The 19,143-nt window shown below is 40.0% G+C and overlaps 2 protein-coding genes and 1 long non-coding RNA gene across 5 annotated transcripts; 1 reads left to right on the top strand and 2 right to left on the bottom strand.

Moving 5' to 3' along the window:
• Positions 1-42: 42 nt before the first annotated feature.
• On the top strand, positions 43-13,206 carry LOC144663717 (serine/threonine-protein kinase Kist-like). 3 transcript variants are annotated; one of them, XR_013572653.1, is made up of 12 exons: positions 43-218; positions 3,351-3,627; positions 6,026-6,303; positions 6,754-6,849; positions 7,353-7,475; positions 7,961-8,017; positions 8,366-8,469; positions 8,618-8,685; positions 8,950-9,054; positions 9,832-9,920; positions 10,359-10,552; positions 12,807-13,206. XR_013572653.1 is itself a non-coding variant. In XM_078524758.1 (11 exons), exons 2-11 carry the CDS (start codon positions 3,351-3,353, stop codon positions 10,494-10,496), a joined length of 1,335 nt encoding a protein of 444 aa, XP_078380884.1. In that variant the 5' UTR covers positions 43-218; the 3' UTR covers positions 10,497-10,605. The 3 variants fall into 3 exon arrangements, 2 of the variants coding, with proteins under 2 accessions (XP_078380884.1, XP_078380895.1); XM_078524758.1 differs by lacking the exon at positions 12,807-13,206 and having other exon boundaries at positions 10,359-10,605; XM_078524769.1 differs by lacking the exons at positions 43-218; positions 12,807-13,206 and having other exon boundaries at positions 3,594-3,627; positions 6,031-6,303; positions 10,359-10,605.
• Positions 4,083-5,556, bottom strand: LOC144649940 (uncharacterized). The gene is made up of 2 exons (XR_013569986.1): positions 5,444-5,556; positions 4,083-4,697 (listed from the first exon to the last, which is right to left on the bottom strand). It is a non-coding gene; the product is annotated as an uncharacterized LOC144649940 (long non-coding RNA).
• Positions 13,207-13,796: 590 nt separating the features above from the next.
• LOC144663707 (uncharacterized) lies at positions 13,797-15,835 on the bottom strand. The gene has a single exon (XM_078524749.1). The coding sequence runs from the start codon at positions 15,603-15,605 to the stop codon at positions 14,490-14,492; it is 1,116 nt and encodes a 371-aa protein (XP_078380875.1). The 5' UTR covers positions 15,606-15,835; the 3' UTR covers positions 13,797-14,489.
• Positions 15,836-19,143: the final 3,308 nt, after the last annotated feature.

Below are 19,143 nucleotides of genomic sequence, written 5' to 3'. Positions count from 1 at the left end.
TGTATTTTCGACTTAAAGTACCTACCCCTCCCGTCTTCAAACAATAGTCTCGCTGTTGTTTACAAAATGGCGGCTCCACATGGAACATGTTGCTGGATATAAAACCACGTCTTGCCTGCCACAGACTACTGCCATCTCATATCCATATGTAATACAGCGAGACAAGCAACAATGGACCGTTCTGTTGTTAGAACAGATGAAATTATAGCAGCGAGCAGGTACATTTTCTGCATTTTCCCGAACACTTAACTGCAGTCCAATGCGTCGTCCAAATTATGAAGTCTACTCTCGCCTTGCGGACACCTCGCTACTACGGACACCTTGTTTTCACGGACAGGAGTTGAAGTCCGGGCGAATAAGAATTACTGAAAATAGCTCTCGCTACAGGGTTCATGCACGTCTTGAAAACCCTTGAATTTCAGGAGTTCGATTTCAAGGGAGAGTTGAAAACACTGACCCCCGATCCGCGGACTACCCACTGACCCCCCACTCCACGGATCACCTACAGACTACTCCGCGGACTACCCTTACGGAGTACCCCTACGGAGTACCCTATAAAATGAAACGAATTAATGTTTACGGGGGAAAGAGACAAGAGAAACCTACCTGTGCCACTTGCACGATCGATCTAAACAGCCGCCATCTTGTTTACCTCGATCCAGTCCTTCTTGTTACAAACTCAAACGGGACTTCATCGGCTAGTACTAAAACCAGGAACGCCGGAATACTAAAACCCGGAACAGATAAAATGTAAAGAATATAAAGAGCTAACCGTAAACAGGCTAACCGAAGTTCATAGTAGGCTAACCGATGAATAGTAGGCTAACCGAGGTGAATAGTAGGCTAACCGCAGTGCATATTAGGCTTGCTATTCACTCCGGTTAGCATACTATTCACCTCAGTTAGCCTACTATGAACTTCGGTTAGCCTATTATTCATCGGTAAACCTACTATGAACTTCGGTTAGCCTGTTTATGGTTAGCTCTTTATATTTGTAAGGGTTACACGATATATTTTATCTGTTCCGGGTTTTAGTATTCCGGTGTTCCGGCGTTCCCGATTTTAGTACTAGGCTAGTCCCGTTAGGACTGGATCAAGGTAAACAAGATGGCGGCTGTTTCAATCGATCGTGCAAGTGGCACAGGTAGGTTTCTCCTGTTTTTTTTTTCCCGTAAACATAAATTCGTTTCATTTTATAGGGTACTCCGTAGGGGTACTCTGTAAGGGTGATCCGCGGAGTGGGGGGTCAGTGGGTAGTCCGCGGATCGGGGGTCAGTGTTTTCAACTCTCCCCGATTTCAAGGCCTTGAAAGTACTTGAAATTGGTTTTAGGTCCTTGAAAGTCCTTGATTTTTTCATTGAACGTCAAAAGGCTTCAAGGCAAAGAGAAGACCGCCAAAATATGCGATTTTTTTAGTCCTTCAGCAAGCACATCAACGACACAACAGACTGGATATCGTTGATTTGGGGTAAATTTCATGAAAAAAAGTCCTTGAAATTTCCAAGAAGGGTCGTGGAAAGTCCTTGAAAAGTCCTTGAATTATTGGCCTGAAAAAGTGTATGAACCCTGTTGATACTACAAACTTTCTCTATTACGGACACCAATAGTGGTCCCAAAGGTGTCCGTTTTAAAGGGAGTTGACTGTACCCCAAACCCTAACCCCTCTTGCCGGTATAATAATTATCTTTTATTTGTAATTTCCCTTATGGCAAAATATATTAGGAAACACTACTGGGCTTGGGTTGTGTAAAATAATTAACTAAATAATGTATATCACTGGCTGTATTGCATCTTATTTTGCACTTATAATTTTATTTATTTTGAAAATAATTGTATGACGTTAGTTACTTTGAAGCGTTGGGTAAGCTATGTAACAGTAGGATGGCTTACTCCACGGGTGTCTGGAAAACCCGAATAGCGTATAGCGAATAGTCGCGAATAGCGAACAGTACGAATAGTGCGAATAGTCGCGAATAGTGACGAATAGTCGCGAATAGTGACGAATAGTGACGAATAGTGACGAACAGTGATGAATAGTTGTTGAATAGACGCGAATAGTGACGAATAGTCCTAACTAGTCGCCGTGAATAAGCCTACAGGGTTTCTACAAAATTTACCGCCACATGCATGCACATGCAGAGCAATCTAGAATTTCAAGCAAATTATATATCATATGCTTGTCCGCTCACTCTAAAAGAGAGTGCAAGTCGAGATGCAACTATATGAATCACTTTTATCGATTTATAATAAAGCCATCATCTCAATGCCGACCGACCATAAACTGTATTTACTCACATTTCGTTCTCATGAATCGCGATCCGAGGCACGTTCTATTAGCGAAACAATAAAATACAAATAAAAGAAAAGTGTTCTATAATTAATTGTTCGATGTGAAAAGACAATAGAAGTTGTGTTATAAAAAACAACAACGCCAAAGCCAGTCTCTTTCGCAGCCGTTATTTAAGCTCGTCACACAACGCTTGCTTGCATTAATTTACTTCCCTTTTCTTTTCTGGACTCTGCCTGGGGCTGTCAATCACCGGCAAGAAAACAGAAAACACAATTATAACCTGATGAATACGCTTTTTCAGCGGTATAAAACTGGCATAAGAAATTCCGTTTATCATTTATACCTTCTCTCCTGCCAAGCATCCATTTTAGCGGGAAAATCCCACGTTGTTGCGAGGTACTTAGGAACAATATGTCTTTAATTCGTCACTTTTCGCGACAATTCGTCACTATTCATCACTATTCGCGACTATTTGTCACTATTTGCGACTATTTGTCACTATTCGCGACTATTCGTCGCTATTCGCACTATTCGTACTATTCGCTATTCGCGACTATTCGCACTATTTTGTACTATTTGCGACTATTCGCTATTCGCTATTCGGGATTTCCAGACACCCCTTACTCCACTCCACTTTGAAATATTTGTACAATTTCTACCTATCTACTTATTTATTGTCACGTTTATATTTCCTTTATGTTTTGTCCCCAATTAGCAGCGATGCTAAATACCCCCCCCCCCCCAAAAAAAAAAAACACTTTAGTAAAGGTTGTGTTGTTGAAGTTGTCTGAAAGATCAAGGGGACTGCTTGCAATCTTGTCAAAACAGGTGAAGCATTCCTCCCAAACAAGAAGCAATGAAGTTAATTTTTCATTCTTCCTTGCTGTATACTTCCTTCATACTTAGACTTGATTTTCAGATATCAGATTTTATTGGATCAATGTCTGGCTTCACATGATGGTACAAGATAATTTTTTTTACCAAACATCCTGGCTTATTTTGACGTTTCTTTGAAAACTAAGTTTGATTGTTTTCTTTTTCTTTTTCTTCATGTGCAAAGATGGCTTCTTTTGTGGATAGCAGTGAGGGAGATATTGTAAAGAGTGCTAAGTATAAATGGCAACTTGGTCACCGCTTAGGGAGGGGAACATGCAGTGTCGTTGTTGAAGCTGTTGGCACGTTCTGTTCTAAAAAGAAATGCAGACATCCCCAAGTTATCAAAGGAGCTGCTAAGATTTTCAAACAAGGACACCGATTTGAGCTTGCTGCTACTAATGAAATAGAGAATCTGCATTATTTAAGACGTCAACATGAATCCCCCTACAGACATTATATAGGTGAGTTACAAATATGGTGTAAGTTTGTACTGCAAATTTAGCCTGAATTTCAGCAGTCTCCTTTGGTCACTTTCTTGTGAAAGAGACTTCTAAATCAAGATAAATTATTTATAGCACCTATGCCATCCAGTGTTGTCACTAGCCAAAAACTGGGTAGTAAATGTGATTTTGATTGGCTGGCTAGAAACTATAAATTGCTAAAGATACCACTTAATTTTTTGTGGCTCAAAATGAACAGTAGCTCATTGCGAGTGGTGTAATATAATAACAGTAAATCCCTGATTTCTTGAATCCTTCCTGATCCCGATAACTTGAACCAAAAGTACCCCTTCCCTCAGTTGATCATTGCAGTTTTACCCCTGATTTCTCAAACTCATTGATTTCTTGAACCAATTGTCATTTCCCTTGGAGATTCAATATTGGATTACACTGTGCTGTGCAGTTTGTACAAAAAATAGACTGTCCACAGCCTCTCGATTTTTCAACGCAAAAAAGCAGACGAAGTTAGCGCGAAGCGCGAGCGCGCGGGGGAGGGGGCGGGAAGCGAGCGAAGGAAAAATAGAGAGGCTGTAGACATCTTTGAATAAAAGTGGAAGTATTGGACTCCTCCCCTTGTCATCGCCTTGTAATTTACAACTCCGCCTCTTGACCTTTCAATTAAATCGGACCAATTAAATTTGAGCGGTAAAGTGCTTGTTTAATTGACTACTAGTGTTAGTTTTCAAAACAACTCGTGATTTTTTTATTTCGATGTTGAGTTTGCGTCTGAGACGACTTCTTCATACCCCAAAAAACCTGCAAAAAGAGGCAGAAAGCCGAAATCAAGCGGTCCCTCCGACTGTTGCAGAATATGCGGGTGCTCATTCGCGATTCGCTTGGGGAACTTCGGCAAGACACCGTACATCTCTACGGAAAATTTATCTGTCGAGCCAAAACGCGTAGGTGGTTTACGGCGAAAGTTGGCAGACGTCTTGCCCGATTTGGTAAACGCAGTGTAAGAAGACGAATTTCGTTCTAGTAGAGTGTGTTCATCTTGTGCATCTAAAGCTAGAAGTACAAGAACCCGTGACCTCCGCGATACCGGTGCGATGCTCTACCAACTGAGCTATTGAAGCCACACATTGGGAGCGAGGTCAATTGTGAGTTCATATTTTCCCGTGAGAGGAGTGAAATGATGTAATGTATATGAAATGATTCATATATGAACTGCGGATGTATATGAGAGTGATAAATGATCGTCGCAGTGAATTTCCAATTTAAGCAATTGGAATAAAGAAGCCTGAAAAAAATTCAGGGCTTCAACGGGATTCGAACCCGTGACCTCCGCGATACCGGTGCGATGCTCTACCAACTGAGCTATTGAAGCCACACATTGGGAGCGAGGTCAATTGTGAGGTCAATCTCTAGCGCAACCGATAGATTGCGTAGAATCTCCTACAAGGCTAGGCAAGTTGATCGTGAAAGAAGAAGAAGATCGTGAAAGAAGAAGACGAGGTCAATCTCTAGCGCAACCGATAGATTGCGTAGAATCTCCTACAAGGCTAGGCAAGTTGATCGTGACCAGCGATTCAAAAGAATGTCACGTTCGCCTCACGCGTCTTCGGCGAGGCAAAGTTATGCCGGCCAAATGATTCGCCAAAAGTTATGCCGGCCAAGTGATTCAATTTGATCATTCATGATTCTTTTTAGCGGCGAAACAACAAGAACAACAAAGCCCTGTGGGGAGCTGACTATTAAAGTTTACATTTACATTCCCATCTTCTTGCATTTGTTTCGCCGTTGTACAGTCGGTAAAATTCCAACTACCGTAGTCTACGTCCTTCGAACAAAGAAGGTGGCGAACAGCCTCTTTCTGCTCGTCTTTGAGCGACGAAACGTTTGGAAATTTCTCCAACGAGCCTTCCAATAATCGATCCATCGCAAATCACAGTATATCAATAGTGATGGCAACTCGAGCAACCGCAAGACGCCGCCTGCAAGCAATCATGATCGGCCGTTGTTAAGGCGATGACACTTTTGCCGCCTTTCAGCCAATGGGAATTTTCCGTTTCTGGAGAAACGGGAAATTCAATATTTCCAAAGATGTCTACAGCCCCTCTATTTTTTTCGCTCCCCGCCCCCCACCCTCTTGCTTCTTCCGTTTTGCGCTGGCGTCCAGTTCTCTTGCCGTTCTCACCGCGCGCTCATCGATCGAAAAACACGAAAAAATAGAGGGCTGTGGACAGTCTATACAAAAAAGTGATCTTCACTTAATTCTTTAAATAACAAACTCTTTACCAAATAACAAACTAAGAGCATATAAATATCGTAGTGTGGGCCTAATGTTCGTTAGGTTATTGTTAACAAGGTTGAAGACCAGACAGTTTTTTGTAATAACATGTTGTTTCTTTATCCTTAGTGCAGTTGCTGGATTACTTCTTATATAGAGATCAACTCCACTTAGTTTATGAGCGGCTGGATTGCAATCTTCATCACATCTTACTGAAGAACTCAGGGAAAGGCCTTCCTTTGTCAATCATTAAAAGATGCTCTTGGGATGTTGTGAGGGCTCTGTGCTTTTTAGCCACCAATAGGGTTGTTCATGGCGATCTGAAGATGTCTAACATAATGTGGAATCCAAATAGAGGCATGTTTCAACTTGTGGATTTTGGTCTCAGTTTTTTGGAGGGACAACAAGTAAGATGATCATTTTACAAAAAAAAAAATAATTAAAAAAATGAGTAGTGTGTTGGATGTTGGCATACAGTTTTTCGGGTTTGTGCATGATGTAACTCAACTCTCACAATATCTCAAGTTACACCAAGAGACTGTTTTTAGAGTCGTGGCACTCAACGGTGGATTCCAATGCGGTTATTGAAAGAAAACCCATTCCCCGTGCTTACACTTCACTGCTAAGAAATTAAAAATTGGATGGCGGATTCAAACATGCTTAGCGCATGCTAATGTATAACGAACATCATTTCACTCTGATGAAGGTGGACAGAGGCCACTGAAAATTCAGTGACTTAAAAGTATGATCGGATGAATCATTCTAGTTATTCTAGCAGTCATACTACAATCATGATATGGAGCTAGTGCAATATGGAGTTTTGATCATCTTTGTTTTTTCTGCTTTTTGTTTGTTAGCCTCATCAGCCTCTTCAGAGCCCTGGCTACCAATCCCCTGAAGCACAGGTGTGGAACAGATTAGTTGCTGCAGGCACTGCAGACAGAAATAACTCAGTGAGTAACATAGCATTTATGTGCTTGACACTTTCTTTATTTATTTATGAAAGTAAAAAACAGTCCCAGGTTATATTAAAGTTGCTGTTTGTATGGGTTAATCAAAGGTCTTTTTTTCCCGTCAGTGAAATTAGCAGCAGTAAGGTGACTATCCAAAGAGGTCACTGATCTGTTTGTATTATTGATTATTCACTTAAATCAGGTCATTTGTCTGTGTGAAAAAATTCAAGAGCATTGCATGTCCACTAACATTTTTGTATTAGAGTTGTCTTGCTGGAAAAGTTATGAGATTGTACCTTGAGGAGGCTGCTGTCAATAGGGTGTTTTTTATATGTGAAATTTGAAATGAATGTTACCACCCTCTTTGAAGAGTTTGTCTCTCTGAGATGTTTACTAGTCTATCCGATGTGTTGTAAGCTCAATTCATCTGTTTGTTTGTCATTGAGGAATGATTTACACATACATGCACTTGACATACAGCTTACTTACTTTCATTTCTACAGAGATGCTGTTTTGCCAGTGACATGTGGAGCTTTTGGTATGTACTTTGGTACATGTACACAGGGACCCCAGCACCCAGATGTCAAACAGATGAGCCAGTCTGTGTCATGTGTTTGCAAGAAGAGGTAACAAAAGTTAAAATCATTTTGCAAATTTAGGTATTAGCAAGAAGACACTCACACATATTCCATTAGTTTGTGAGCAACCACTTTTCCCCCTCAGTTTTCCACATGAGAATAAAGCAAAGCGTCAGAAAAATGAATTACAGTGAGTTGCTGCCAGACTGAGTCCCTTTTAATTTTTCCTGTCATTTATATAGGATGATAGATCTGAGCAAAAAGGGGTGACTACCTACAATGTCTGGTGTCTGTAATGATCAGTGTACATGTATCAAACCTAGCCATCTTTGTAACATATATATGTTAGGGCAACAGATTCTTAATTCTTCCTACTCAGTTGAGCATTGCATTTGTTTAGTAAATGGTAACAATCACTATTGGAGGTAGCTACATTACAGGTAGATTCTTTAGATTGGTGGTAGAGTTTTCTGTTTGACCTGCCATACCTTCAGTTAATAAAGTTATAAACCTCTTGTCTTTTTTTTCTGCAGGATTATAATTGTTGTGGCATACAAACTGGAGTGACAAGCATTTGTCAGTGTTTCGAGGTATAAGACATAGATTCTGTATAATAACCCTGATAACCACTGTAGATTACATGTAATTAATCGCTTGCAAGTTTTCAGTTGCGCAGTAAAACATGTCAGTTAGTCTTAATTGTTTCTTTTTCTGGACATACGATTTCACTCCTTGCACTGCAGTCTGCAAATGGAATAATACTTTTAAAAAAGCATCGAGAAGTCAACAATTTTATTAATTGCAATTAAATATGATCCAACCCAATTCATTTACAAAGCAATGGAGATATTTTACAGTAGGCAGCAGTGGCAACAAATGGCATACTGCGAGGTTTTGTTTACTAGCTAGCATACCTGAAGTTTTTTTTTGTCATACAGGATGCTAAGTGTATACATTTCAAGCAAATTAAAAAGGAATTGCCTGTGGATGACAGAAAGATCACACCTGAACAACATGAATTATTTCTTGACTTCGTCATGAGGTAATTTGAGTCAATGGTTTATAATAAGGACTTTTGCCACTGACTTGCATTGTGTTGTGTTTTGATGGAGGACTGGGGCTTTGCAAAGGAGGAGTGCTAGTGAACTAAAGAGTTTCAGAAAATATCAAACAATATTTTTTCCTTCTAGAATGATAAAGTGCAAACCAGAGCAGAGGATGACGCCATTCAATGCAATGCAGCACGCCTTCCTCAACAGTAAGAAAACAAGCCTGTTACTTGTCTAAAGACATATAAGAGTATCTTCGTTAAGAAGAACTTGACGTTATGTATTGACTTTTTTCCCATTGAGGTCAGGTCCATACACACATAACTTGTTTTTTTTTTCGTGTTGTAATGACTTACAGTAAAGAGAAGATTGAAACTGATAACTTCTGCCTGGGGTTGACTTGGTATAAATAAAAGGGTTTCATACCGTATTATTTTAAATAATTTATTTTTTGCATTATCTTTCATTTTAAGGTCGGTGCACTCCTCTGAGTTTGACAGAGTTGTTACTGCTTCCAACCAGAATTCTACAGCTGACCAACATCCATCTAGAAGACCTATCCACTGACTCACTCTTGGGTAATTAAACTTCAATGCCCGGGGGGGGGGGGACTCCTTTATAAAACGGACGGGGATGCTCGTCGGAAATTTTGAAAAAGAACCCCTAAAAGAGACCAATTTGGGTGGGGCTCAAGCTTTTCTTGACGCCTAAAAGATACCAAAAAACTAAGAATAGAATTTGAATTTGTATATTTCTTCGTGTGTAACCCTTAACGAGACCATTATGGCTAAAAATATTGGCGTTTTGTGCGGGACACCCTAAGCGAGACCAAAATCCGAAATTTGCACCCCTAAGCGAGACGACGAGCATCCCCGTCACTTTATGCGAGTCCCCCCCCCCCGGGCTTCAATGGCTATAGAGCGGTTTTCACTTGAGTGTCGAAAGTAATCCTGAGTTGCATTGGTGTTGCTTTACCTTGTTTTCTGACTGGTTTAAAATCTTGTGCCACTTTTCAAAAATCGAAATCAATTGTGAATTGCTCGCACACGTTTTCCCGCGCTTTTGTCGGCTACATGTATTGGCTTGGTGTTTTGATTGGTTCGCTGGATTGTCTGTGTCCTTTGTGACTGACCAGAGTGAACACTTTGGTTTTGGTTTTACGACACTCAATTGAAAACCGCTCTAATGGACTAAATTTGTAATAATCATATTTTTTGAATTTTCCTTTTGAATGTTCTTAACTATTTTACAGTCCAACATAATGACAGCCTTGCTAACAAATAATCAAATTTGACGTGGGTATTTCAATGAGCTCTTGCATGAAGTGATCCAGCGTTTTTCTTTCTGTGCTGCAGATGGCGTGATGGACGTGAAGGAGGAGTGTGCCAAGTTTGGTGTCGTCAGAAGTTGCAAGTTTGATGGTGATTTAACTGCTGGATATAAGGTTATTTGGTCAGTTTTTAATTGTTTAATTGTCTCTTGCGGAGGAAGTGGCTTGTCAATGACAAGAGGCATCGAGGAGGTATAGGTTATGTTCGTTTAAGTGGTTCACATCGCTGGAGCGTTTGCGGGTTTCCATGGCATAAAACAACCAGGAAAATAATGCCAGCCCCATTTTAGTGCATCAATGGACTACTTTGAGAAGTCTTAGGCACTACAGCGATGGTATGCCGTTGGCACACGATGGGTCATGTGGGCAAGCCATTTTGCATTTGGCTCACAAGATTCTCAGTTAGTGTTTCAACGCTTACGACCGACAGCATTGTAGCTACACCGTAACGTTTTAACGCCTTCTTGTATTACAGTACTTCAGCGCCTGTGTACACACTTCCGTGCCTATCACCTGTTTGTCTCATGAGATTCGTATTATGTTTCTCTTAAGGTATTTGTTGAATTTTCTGACGCTGATGACTGCTTGCGGGCTCACAGTGCCCTGACGGGACGGGAATATGACGGCAGGACAGTGATAACCAGCTTTTATCCTATTGACTGTTATTATACTGATTACTTCTGGCGCTGACATCTGCTACGATGAATGAAAACACTATCAACTGTGAACTCTTCCTGTGTTACAAAGTATGTCATAATGCTGCCTGGCTTGTGTAAAATAGAGTGCTGTTCACAAATAACTTAATGTTTCCCTAAGGTATATGTTATCCTCCAGTCAAGTCACGTTTAATTGGATGTAGTATATATAGTATATATATTTACCGTACCCAAATTCGCAAGTAGCCAATCAGAAGCGCGATCTACTGTCCTGATATTTATACCTAATCGTACCTTTTTGGTACGCTTCGGCGGCATATCAGGCGAGTTTGGTCGAGCCATGGTTCGTATTTTGGCGAGACGAAGTCGAGCCAAAATACCCATGGCGAGACCAAACGAGCCTGATATGCAGCCGAAGCGTACCAAAAAGGTACGATTAGGTATTTACCGTACCTAAATTCAGCCAAAAATCCGGCTATATTTATCGCTTTGTTGAAGCCATGCTTGCAAGGTACGTACTGCAAATTGCGTTGACTTGGTCTTCAACACTTTTACCAAGTTCCTCTTCTTCCTTTTTTTCCACTCGTTTGTTTAGAGTTTCATTCTCTAAATTTTCAAAATTAAAATTAAGCGAAAACTTTGGAACTTCCGACTCCATTTTTTCAGTCTGAATGTCTCAGTACTCGTCAGCAAACAACGCACAATTGGCGAGCGCGCTCAAGTTTAGTTTTGGCGGGAAAGTTTTTCTCTTTTTACGACCGCTAAACACCGCTAAATTTAAATTACGAAGTTCTGTTTTATTGGTAAAACCTCTTTTCATTTCATCGTACAGTAACACTACTTTACTTCAAAGTGACCGTGATATGGGGCATATCAGGTCAGTGACTTGATATCGTAGGATATCAGGACAGTAGATCGCGCTTCTGATTGGCTACTTGCGAATTTGGGTACGGTAACCTACGATATCAAGTCACTGACCTGATATGCCACCATATCACGGTTACTTTGAAGTAAAGTAGTGTTACTGTGTGATGAATTGAAAAGACGTTTTACCAATAGAACAGAACTTCGTAATTTAAATTTAGCGGTGTTAAGCGGTCGTAAAAAGAGAAAACCTTTCCCGCCAAAACTAAACTTGAGCGCGCTCGCCAATTGCGCGATGTTTGCCGACGAGTACTGAGACATTCAGAGTGAAAAAATTGGAGTCGGAATTTCCAAGTTTTTCGCTAAATTTTAATTTTGAAAATGTAGAGAATGAAACTCTAAACAAACGAGTGGAAAAGGCAGAAGAGGAACTTGGTAAAAGTGTCGAAGACCAAGTCATCACAATTTACAGTACGTACCTTGCAAGCATGGCTTCAACAGAGCGATAAATATAACCGGATTTTTTGCTGAATTTGGATACGGTAAATACCTAATCGTACCTTTTTGGTACGCTTCGGCTGCATATCAGGCTCGTTTGGTCTCGCCATGGGTATTTTGGCTCGACTGCGTCTCACCAAAATACGAACCATGGCTCGACCAAACTCGCCTGATATGCAGCCGAAGCGTACCAAAAAGGTACGATTAGGTATAAATAGTAATTAAAATTGCGTAGCATCTGATAAAGGCGTCGGTTATTTACTTGCTATTATTTTGCCCTTCCATTATCTGCCCTGGGGGGCTATATCCCCCTGCCATCTCTCCCTGGATATATTAATTCCCCTTTTTCACAAGAGATGTATTCGCTTTCTCCCTCTCGTTGCTTTATTTATTCCTTGGGAAGTTATATTCCCCTTTCCCCCACTAAGGGATTTATCCTCTTACGTCTTCTCCTATGTCATTTCGTATAGCTATTTTATAGAGTATGCGAGTGTCTGTGTCGAGTTGCATAAACAACATCCAATATTAATTATCCATCAATCTTAATACCTCTTTGTAACTTTGCCGCTATGCCCGGCGCTAGCGTTAAATGGTCTTGTAAATACGTCTTTTATTAGTAGCGGCGGAATTCCTTGGCACTTTATTTCAGCGGTAGTCGGCTAGGATTGATCTGCGGGTGCTGATTAGTATCGTTTTGATGTTGATTATCTTTCGTCTGAGTTAGTTTAGCGCGTCAAACTTCACGGGAACTTTAAAAACCGTCTGATGTTAGTTGCATGTGATCCAAACTTGTTCCATGCTTAGGTGTTTAAGCTAGTTAAAAGCTTCGTTCATGCAACCTCGAGTAACAATTGCATTCAATTAAAAAGCTTATATACTTCAAAGGCGCGGGCACATAACAAAACAAATGCTAATACTTTTCTTCGTTTTAATAACTAAGTGGGCACGTTTAATTACCTCAACAAACTTTAATTTTTCTCAGACAGGCCAAGTGTGGACTAATAAATCATCGACATATCTTAGCAACGAAGGCATTAGGCACGGAGCGCGTTTTCAAGGCAATTTGGAGTTTAACAGGCAATTTAGACTTACACGATAGCTTTCCCAAGCAGATTAAGTCATTTGCTGGGCTTTTTGTTACATATATGGCAATTTTAGGTTTATTTTGTGCGTTTGCGTGCATTTAAATCCTAAACAATCGAGTGTGGATATTTGTGCACAATCAATTAAGCGACCTTTTTTAAACGAAGTGTTAATTGCCGAAAGGGATTATGTTGGGAAGTTAGAATACAAGAGATGGCCTTATATGTTACGCAATTTGAATCACTTGCCGGCTCTTTTGACTCTTTTATACCGTTAACAAATTTTTCCGGCAGTTTGAGACGACAGCTACGTATCTGTATTTAAATAGTTAAAACAATCAAGTATGCATATTCATGTTCACTTTAAAGACTTTTTAACGAGGTGCTAATTGTTGAATGGCTTGTGTTTACCTCCCGGCGTGAAATCGAAGTTGAAAGACTGGGTAGTCCATTAGATCCGCAAGGTGTCAATTGAACCATGATTTTTTATCATTTTCAATCAATTTCACTATTGTTGCCATGCAAATTTGTCTCTGATTCTCTTTGCTGGATTTACGAACTTAATTTTTGAGCTTTTGTGTATGCTTACAATATGAGCAGGCAGCAAAAAATACCACAAATCGCAGTTCAGCTTGCATCTTTTATTCGCAGCTTTGTGTGAAATGCCTTTTAGAATATACCTTATAGCTCAAACGACAAACGTCCGTGAAATATTTCTGTTTAAAGTTATTTGGTTTTTCGACCGAGACTGTACTTTTGTTTTTGTTTTCGATTTGTTTTGCGAAACATCCGTTGATTACTCGGATAAATTTTTCTTTTTCTTTTAGTGAAGGAAACAAATCGCACGTTTCTGTTCCATTGTTATATTTCAAGATTGACACTACACAATATTCCAACGTCTGTGAATTTTAATAACTAAAGATTTGATTGATAGACTATTGATGATCTCGACGCGGAGTCTAAAGACGCTGTGTGTAAATTCCCAAGTCAAGATACTGACAATATTTACTTGATAACTAAAAGAAACGAAATACTGCATGCTTTCTTTACTCTGCTACGTATTTCGCAACTTGTCATCCACGCGAACCAAACTGTCGAATTTTACCACAGTGACAGACTTATGACGCAGTGACAACATTCAGATTAAAGTTGTGTGATTTGCTTTGGACTGTGTACGCTGTAAATAGAAATGATCCTTCCGTCTTAAATAGAAATCTGTTCCGTTTTATAGTCAGCCAAATGAAATATTCATTATAGCAATAAAAGTTGAACAATACGAAATTAATAGTCTTGTAGACAAATTCTCTCTCAGAGCTTGTTTTGAGAAAAAGTAGAGAACAAACCTGTCTTGGGACAAAGATTGAACGCAGCCCCGCACAAAGTAGATGAGTAATGTTAATATAAAATCTGTTAGAGTTTAGTGAAATTCCTGATCTTGTAGAGTGCTATATTTAGAAAGTACTAAAAGCTGTGATTAAAATGCTATCGATGTGTCTTGATCAGGACGTTCACGTTTATAAATCAATTTGTGTAGGAGACAGCTGAATCTGCAGAAGTTGTATAACTACGTACGTGATGTCAAACTATCCTTTCTTGCTAAATATTTCATCGATTCCTAATTCTCTCTCTGGATCATCCATGTCCACCTCCTGTAAAGGTTTCTTAGGTCTGCGAATGTACCTGGCTTTCTTTGCCTCTTGCAAGAGATCATGTAACGGTGGTAACAGGTATACAGTTCTAGGTAGGCCGTCCGGGGGAACATGGAGGTACGGTGTTATATCAGGGTCCTCGTCGTCATCATTATCGATTAACTGATTTGTGGCCGCGGGTTGAGTGACCTGAGAAAGTCTATTCTGAATCCTGTCTTTGACAGCGTCGAGGTTTACATTTGCAATAGAAGCCGGATCAAGTTTTGAAGCGCCCCGCGAAAGGGGGTGAGGAAATCGTTCGGTTTCTCCGTTTGTATTCGTGACAGAAACATTAACAGGTCTAACAGGAATTCTGTCGGTAGAGTCTGAGTGTCTAAGTTTTTGATCGAGGCTAAGCTTTCTGCGTGATTGTCTCCTACGTGTTTCCTTCGGCTTCGACGAAATGCGCGAGGTGAATGATTCCTCAACAGGGTCCTCCTCTACTCGTGAAATATCAGTCCGAGACGTGAGCTGAGGGAGAGTGCTACTCATAGAAGGTAGCGTTGGCAACGACAAACTTTTTCGTCGCGAAGAGTCAGAATCCGACTTTGTGTGTGCCTCAGCTGTGAGTGCGTTCCCAGCCGTACCCGAGTTGTTGTCGTTATCATTGTATTTTATCGATGCTACTCTTTTGGACTTTTTCTTTCTTGTAGTATCAGCACCGGCTTTACCCGGCATTGTTCGATCTGTTATTGTTTCGCTGATCTCCAAAGTACCCGACGTATGCGTGATCTCTTTCAGCTCGTGTTTAAGTCGACGCATCTCGTAGTCAAGCGAGTTCAGATTGGCGGATTGGTGTCCGTCTATGTTGCCCTTGCGGAGCCGCAAGCGATTGCCTGCTCTCTTGTTGAGATTACGAGCTTTGCTGGCGTTATGGTCGAGCTGCTGCGCGGAGAACATGATATTGTTGCCTCTCCGTGGTGTTCTCTCTCCCATAATGATTCGATTATTTGACCCTATCCTGATTCGTTCGACCGAGCAGCAGTTTGACTCCTGTCGTCCCTCGGTCATGCAGTTGTTAACCAGCGAAACAAAGCGATAGACATCTTGACAACTCGTCGAAAATCACTGTCGTGTTGAGCGTAATCGTTTGCATAACAATTCGCGTAGCCGATACATTTGGTCTGTGTGAGAAATATGTCAGATATCCGAGTTATTAGCATAAGACACTAGAACGTCACACACTAAATTGAACAATGCGAGATTTTTTGCGTTCAGAGGCCTACCGCTAAGAATGGAATTCACAACTACCGCTTTTTGTCCGCAAAGGGCAGCTTTCTTTTGTGACAGGGTCACTGGAAAACAAGCACTCTTTTGACTGTTTTGACACCCAAGACGATTGCAAACAAATTTATTAGACTCGCATCAAGGACTTCGCAATTCGGCTCGCACTTGACTGTTACGCAATGCGACTAAAGGCCAACGATAATTTCATGGTTCAACTGGTATAGTGATTGTTATTTTTATTATTATTTGCAGCTGTAGTTTGATCAATGTTCTACGCGCTTTTGTTGAGAAATTCCTGTTTCTAAAATTATTGCGCGTCAAATGATCGCGAGGTCATCGTTTTACGTCATCGTGTTGGCGGGTTTCAAGAGTTTTAAATAGGAAGTGGCGAGAGATTAACGACGTCTTTGACAGTCTTTGTTATTGTTTCAGCTGGAAATGTACACACTTTACTGGAACCATTTATTCTGTTTTGTGAGGATTAATTTATCCTACAGACAAATCCAATATTGTTTGTTTATAGTTTCAGTCTTTCTAAAAAAGAGAAACCTTCTTACCGCACTAGTGAACCTGCCGACTCATTATCCAGTATTACCCCGCAATTTTGTTAAAGCAATTTAAGTTTAATAAACTAAAGCACAATTCAATTTTTCAGTACTAATAATAGCAAAATTTTCTAATATTTCATTTACCTTGTCCTTGCCGTTCAGAAACGCTCGTCATTCGCAATTCTACGCAATATTGGACCGAGCACTTCACTCCGGAAATTTATACGAAACAAACAGTTTTTCTGCTTGCCTCCAAAGTCTTTCAATATATCAGAAATAAATGTGTTTTGTTGCCAGCTAGACAGAAGTTTATTTTGTAAGATAGCGTTAACTTTAAATATAAGGTCAAATATAGTCGACGTTTGATCAAAGACATCTAACTTTGTTTTGTTCAATGGGAGAGCGGGATATTTTAAGACAGTTTTAAAGACGTTTAAAAATGATTAAAAACATTATAATTAGACCGCCAGCTGGGGGTTTTGGTCCATCGATGTTTTGGCGATGGTTGAAGCGCTGAGTCAACTTGACATGGCTTGAGAATATCGATAATTTTAGCAATAATCCATAAATAGTCGCGTGTGCTATGATCCTATGAGGGCTTTTTATCAGGATTAACTTGTTTAGGTATATCAGATCGCGACTTTGCCAATAGTGGGTCACTGGGCTATCGCCTGGCTCCACATTTTTGCGGGATTATAATTATACGGATTGGCCATTTTTTTGAATTTTGCGGGAACTAATTTTTTCGATTTGTAAAGAATTGTGTCTTGCGGAGAAGGCTACAGTCAAACCGCGTCACTGCCATGTATTGATATTAATATGGTAAGTTTTTCTTTACAGCAATCTGATTAGATGATTCTATCTGGGAAACTGATCGAGAGCCTGATCGTAGTTTTGGTACTATAATATCAGTTAGAAAGAATTTACGTGAGGCTTATCCTAATTAAGTTGCGTTTGAATTCGTCTTGTTATCACAGTAGCTTCAGGGTTGAGGGATGGAAGGAGGGCCCAAAAGTGCGACACACCGCCCCCCCCCCCCTCCCCTGTCGTCACATCTTTACTTCTCCGCCCTCTTTAATAAGGGTGAGTTTTACTTGAATTTGAATGACATTTTAACAGGTTTAAAGTAGGGATTGAAGAAAGAAAAAAACCTTTTTGAAACACCACCAGACAGTTGACCCCCCACGCAAGGGCACCCCAGATTGTCAGGGGGACTATCTGATGTCCGTCTACCAATTTTTAACTTCAAATTCTAATTTTAAAATCCCATTAAATCTATCATATTTCTTATATCTCTAATTTTACTTATTCTTTGAGAAAAACTATCTCCTTCCAAAAATCCTCCAAACCATCCAAAAATTTACAAAACACCCGCGCAAAACATAGATATATGATATAAAAACAGTTTGGATGCAGGAGACCACGCAACGAAGAAAAAACTGCTTGGCTTGTCTGCTGCCGGATCTCTTGTTCTAGAAATGCTCGTACCAGACGTCACTCTAAGTGCTTATAAAACCAAATTGATTGCAAGGCTGGTACAACGGCAGGATTGGCTTTCTTTTTTTTAATAAATAATTTATTGGCTAAATTAAACGGCCGTCAGGTAAAACCCCGCCTTTATTTAATAGAGCGGCAAAACACGGTCTCGTTTACAGGCAAGAAACTGAACTGAAGGAATAAAAGAACGATCCCTCGGCAAGGGATGTTCTTCGCCCCTTTTTCACCACATTGTTCCCAAGGGTCTCTCTTTAGTGTACTTCCTGATATGACTCGAGATCGACCTTTCCACAAGTTGCTCGAGATTTCCCAAAAAGTTGCTCAAGATTTCTCAAAAAGTTGCTCAAAAGTTGCTCCAAAAATCCAAAAAAGATGCTTCTGATAATAAAAGTTGCTCGAAAGTTGCTCCAAAAAATTCAAAGCGCTGCTTCTAATCAAGAGAATTTCTCTAAGTATATGCTAATTTCCCTTTGAGGGTAACATTTCTAAGCTGTTTTATGCAATTTACAGCAAAAAAAGTTTCTAAATAACATATTGAGGGGAAAATTTGTTAATTAACAAGGATTTCTTTAAGTAAGAAAATCGTGGAGATATCTATGACGTCATGTTTGCCGACGAGTTTTGTAACGGTTTTAATGTAGAATGAGCCAAAAGTTGAAGCGTCTTCAGATGTTCCTCGAAAATCCTCGGCAAACTTCGTAAATCTTCGGAAACGTTCGCATGGCCTTTGAACAACACTCGGATAATCTTCGGAGATCTTCCGTCAAGAAATTGCTCAAAATGCAACGAGTTTCCCGAGAGGAAAAAAGTTGCTCGAAGGGTAAAAAGTTGCTCGAAATATGAAAAGTTGGCAAAAAGTTGCCGAGCAACTTGTGGAAAGCCCTACCTCGAAGGATTCATATTTACTGCTTCTTTGTTTGTTTTGTTTGTCTTAATTGACTCTATATACTCTCCTTAATTTCGTAACTTTTGTAATTTTCGCAGTTTCCTGTGAATCGGTGAAATTCACTTGTGGTTTCGATATGCCTTTAAGAAATTGTAATTTTCGCAATTCTTGATTAATTTGGAGATCTCATCATCTTATCCTTGACAAATTTTTCTATTTTAGCATTTTTTCAGTTTTTATAAAAATCGAATTTGTCATTGCGGACATGTGTTTTACCTTGTGGAAAGTGTCTACAATTCTTCTGAATTTTCGCAAATTTTTCAAGATCGTCGCAGTTTTCGTCAGGGCCATGTGGATTTTCCGTCTGGTTCCTTCATACCTTCACAAATTT

Source organism: Oculina patagonica, chromosome 1 (assembly GCF_052425735.1).
Source record: "Oculina patagonica isolate OP01 chromosome 1, crgOcupat, whole genome shotgun sequence".
NCBI classification, from domain to species: Eukaryota; Metazoa; Cnidaria; class Anthozoa; order Scleractinia; family Oculinidae; genus Oculina; species Oculina patagonica.
The sequence above is the reverse complement of the archived record's forward strand: the minus strand, read 5'-3'. Positions and strand labels throughout refer to the sequence as shown.

Bases quoted from the DNA above. Each gene is read 5' to 3' on its own strand.
- LOC144663717 (XM_078524758.1), top strand. From the start codon at position 3,351: ATGGCTTCTTTTGTGGATAGCAGTGAGGGAGATATTGTAAAGAGTGCT. The intron at 7,476-7,960 runs GTAACAAAAGTT...TTTTTTCTGCAG, and splicing joins TCATGTGTTTGCAAGAAGAG to GATTATAATTGTTGTGGCAT. The intron at 9,055-9,831 runs GTAATTAAACTT...TCTGTGCTGCAG, and splicing joins ATCCACTGACTCACTCTTGG to ATGGCGTGATGGACGTGAAG.
- LOC144663707 (XM_078524749.1), bottom strand. From the start codon at position 15,605: ATGACCGAGGGACGACAGGAGTCAAACTGCTGCTCGGTCGAACGAATC.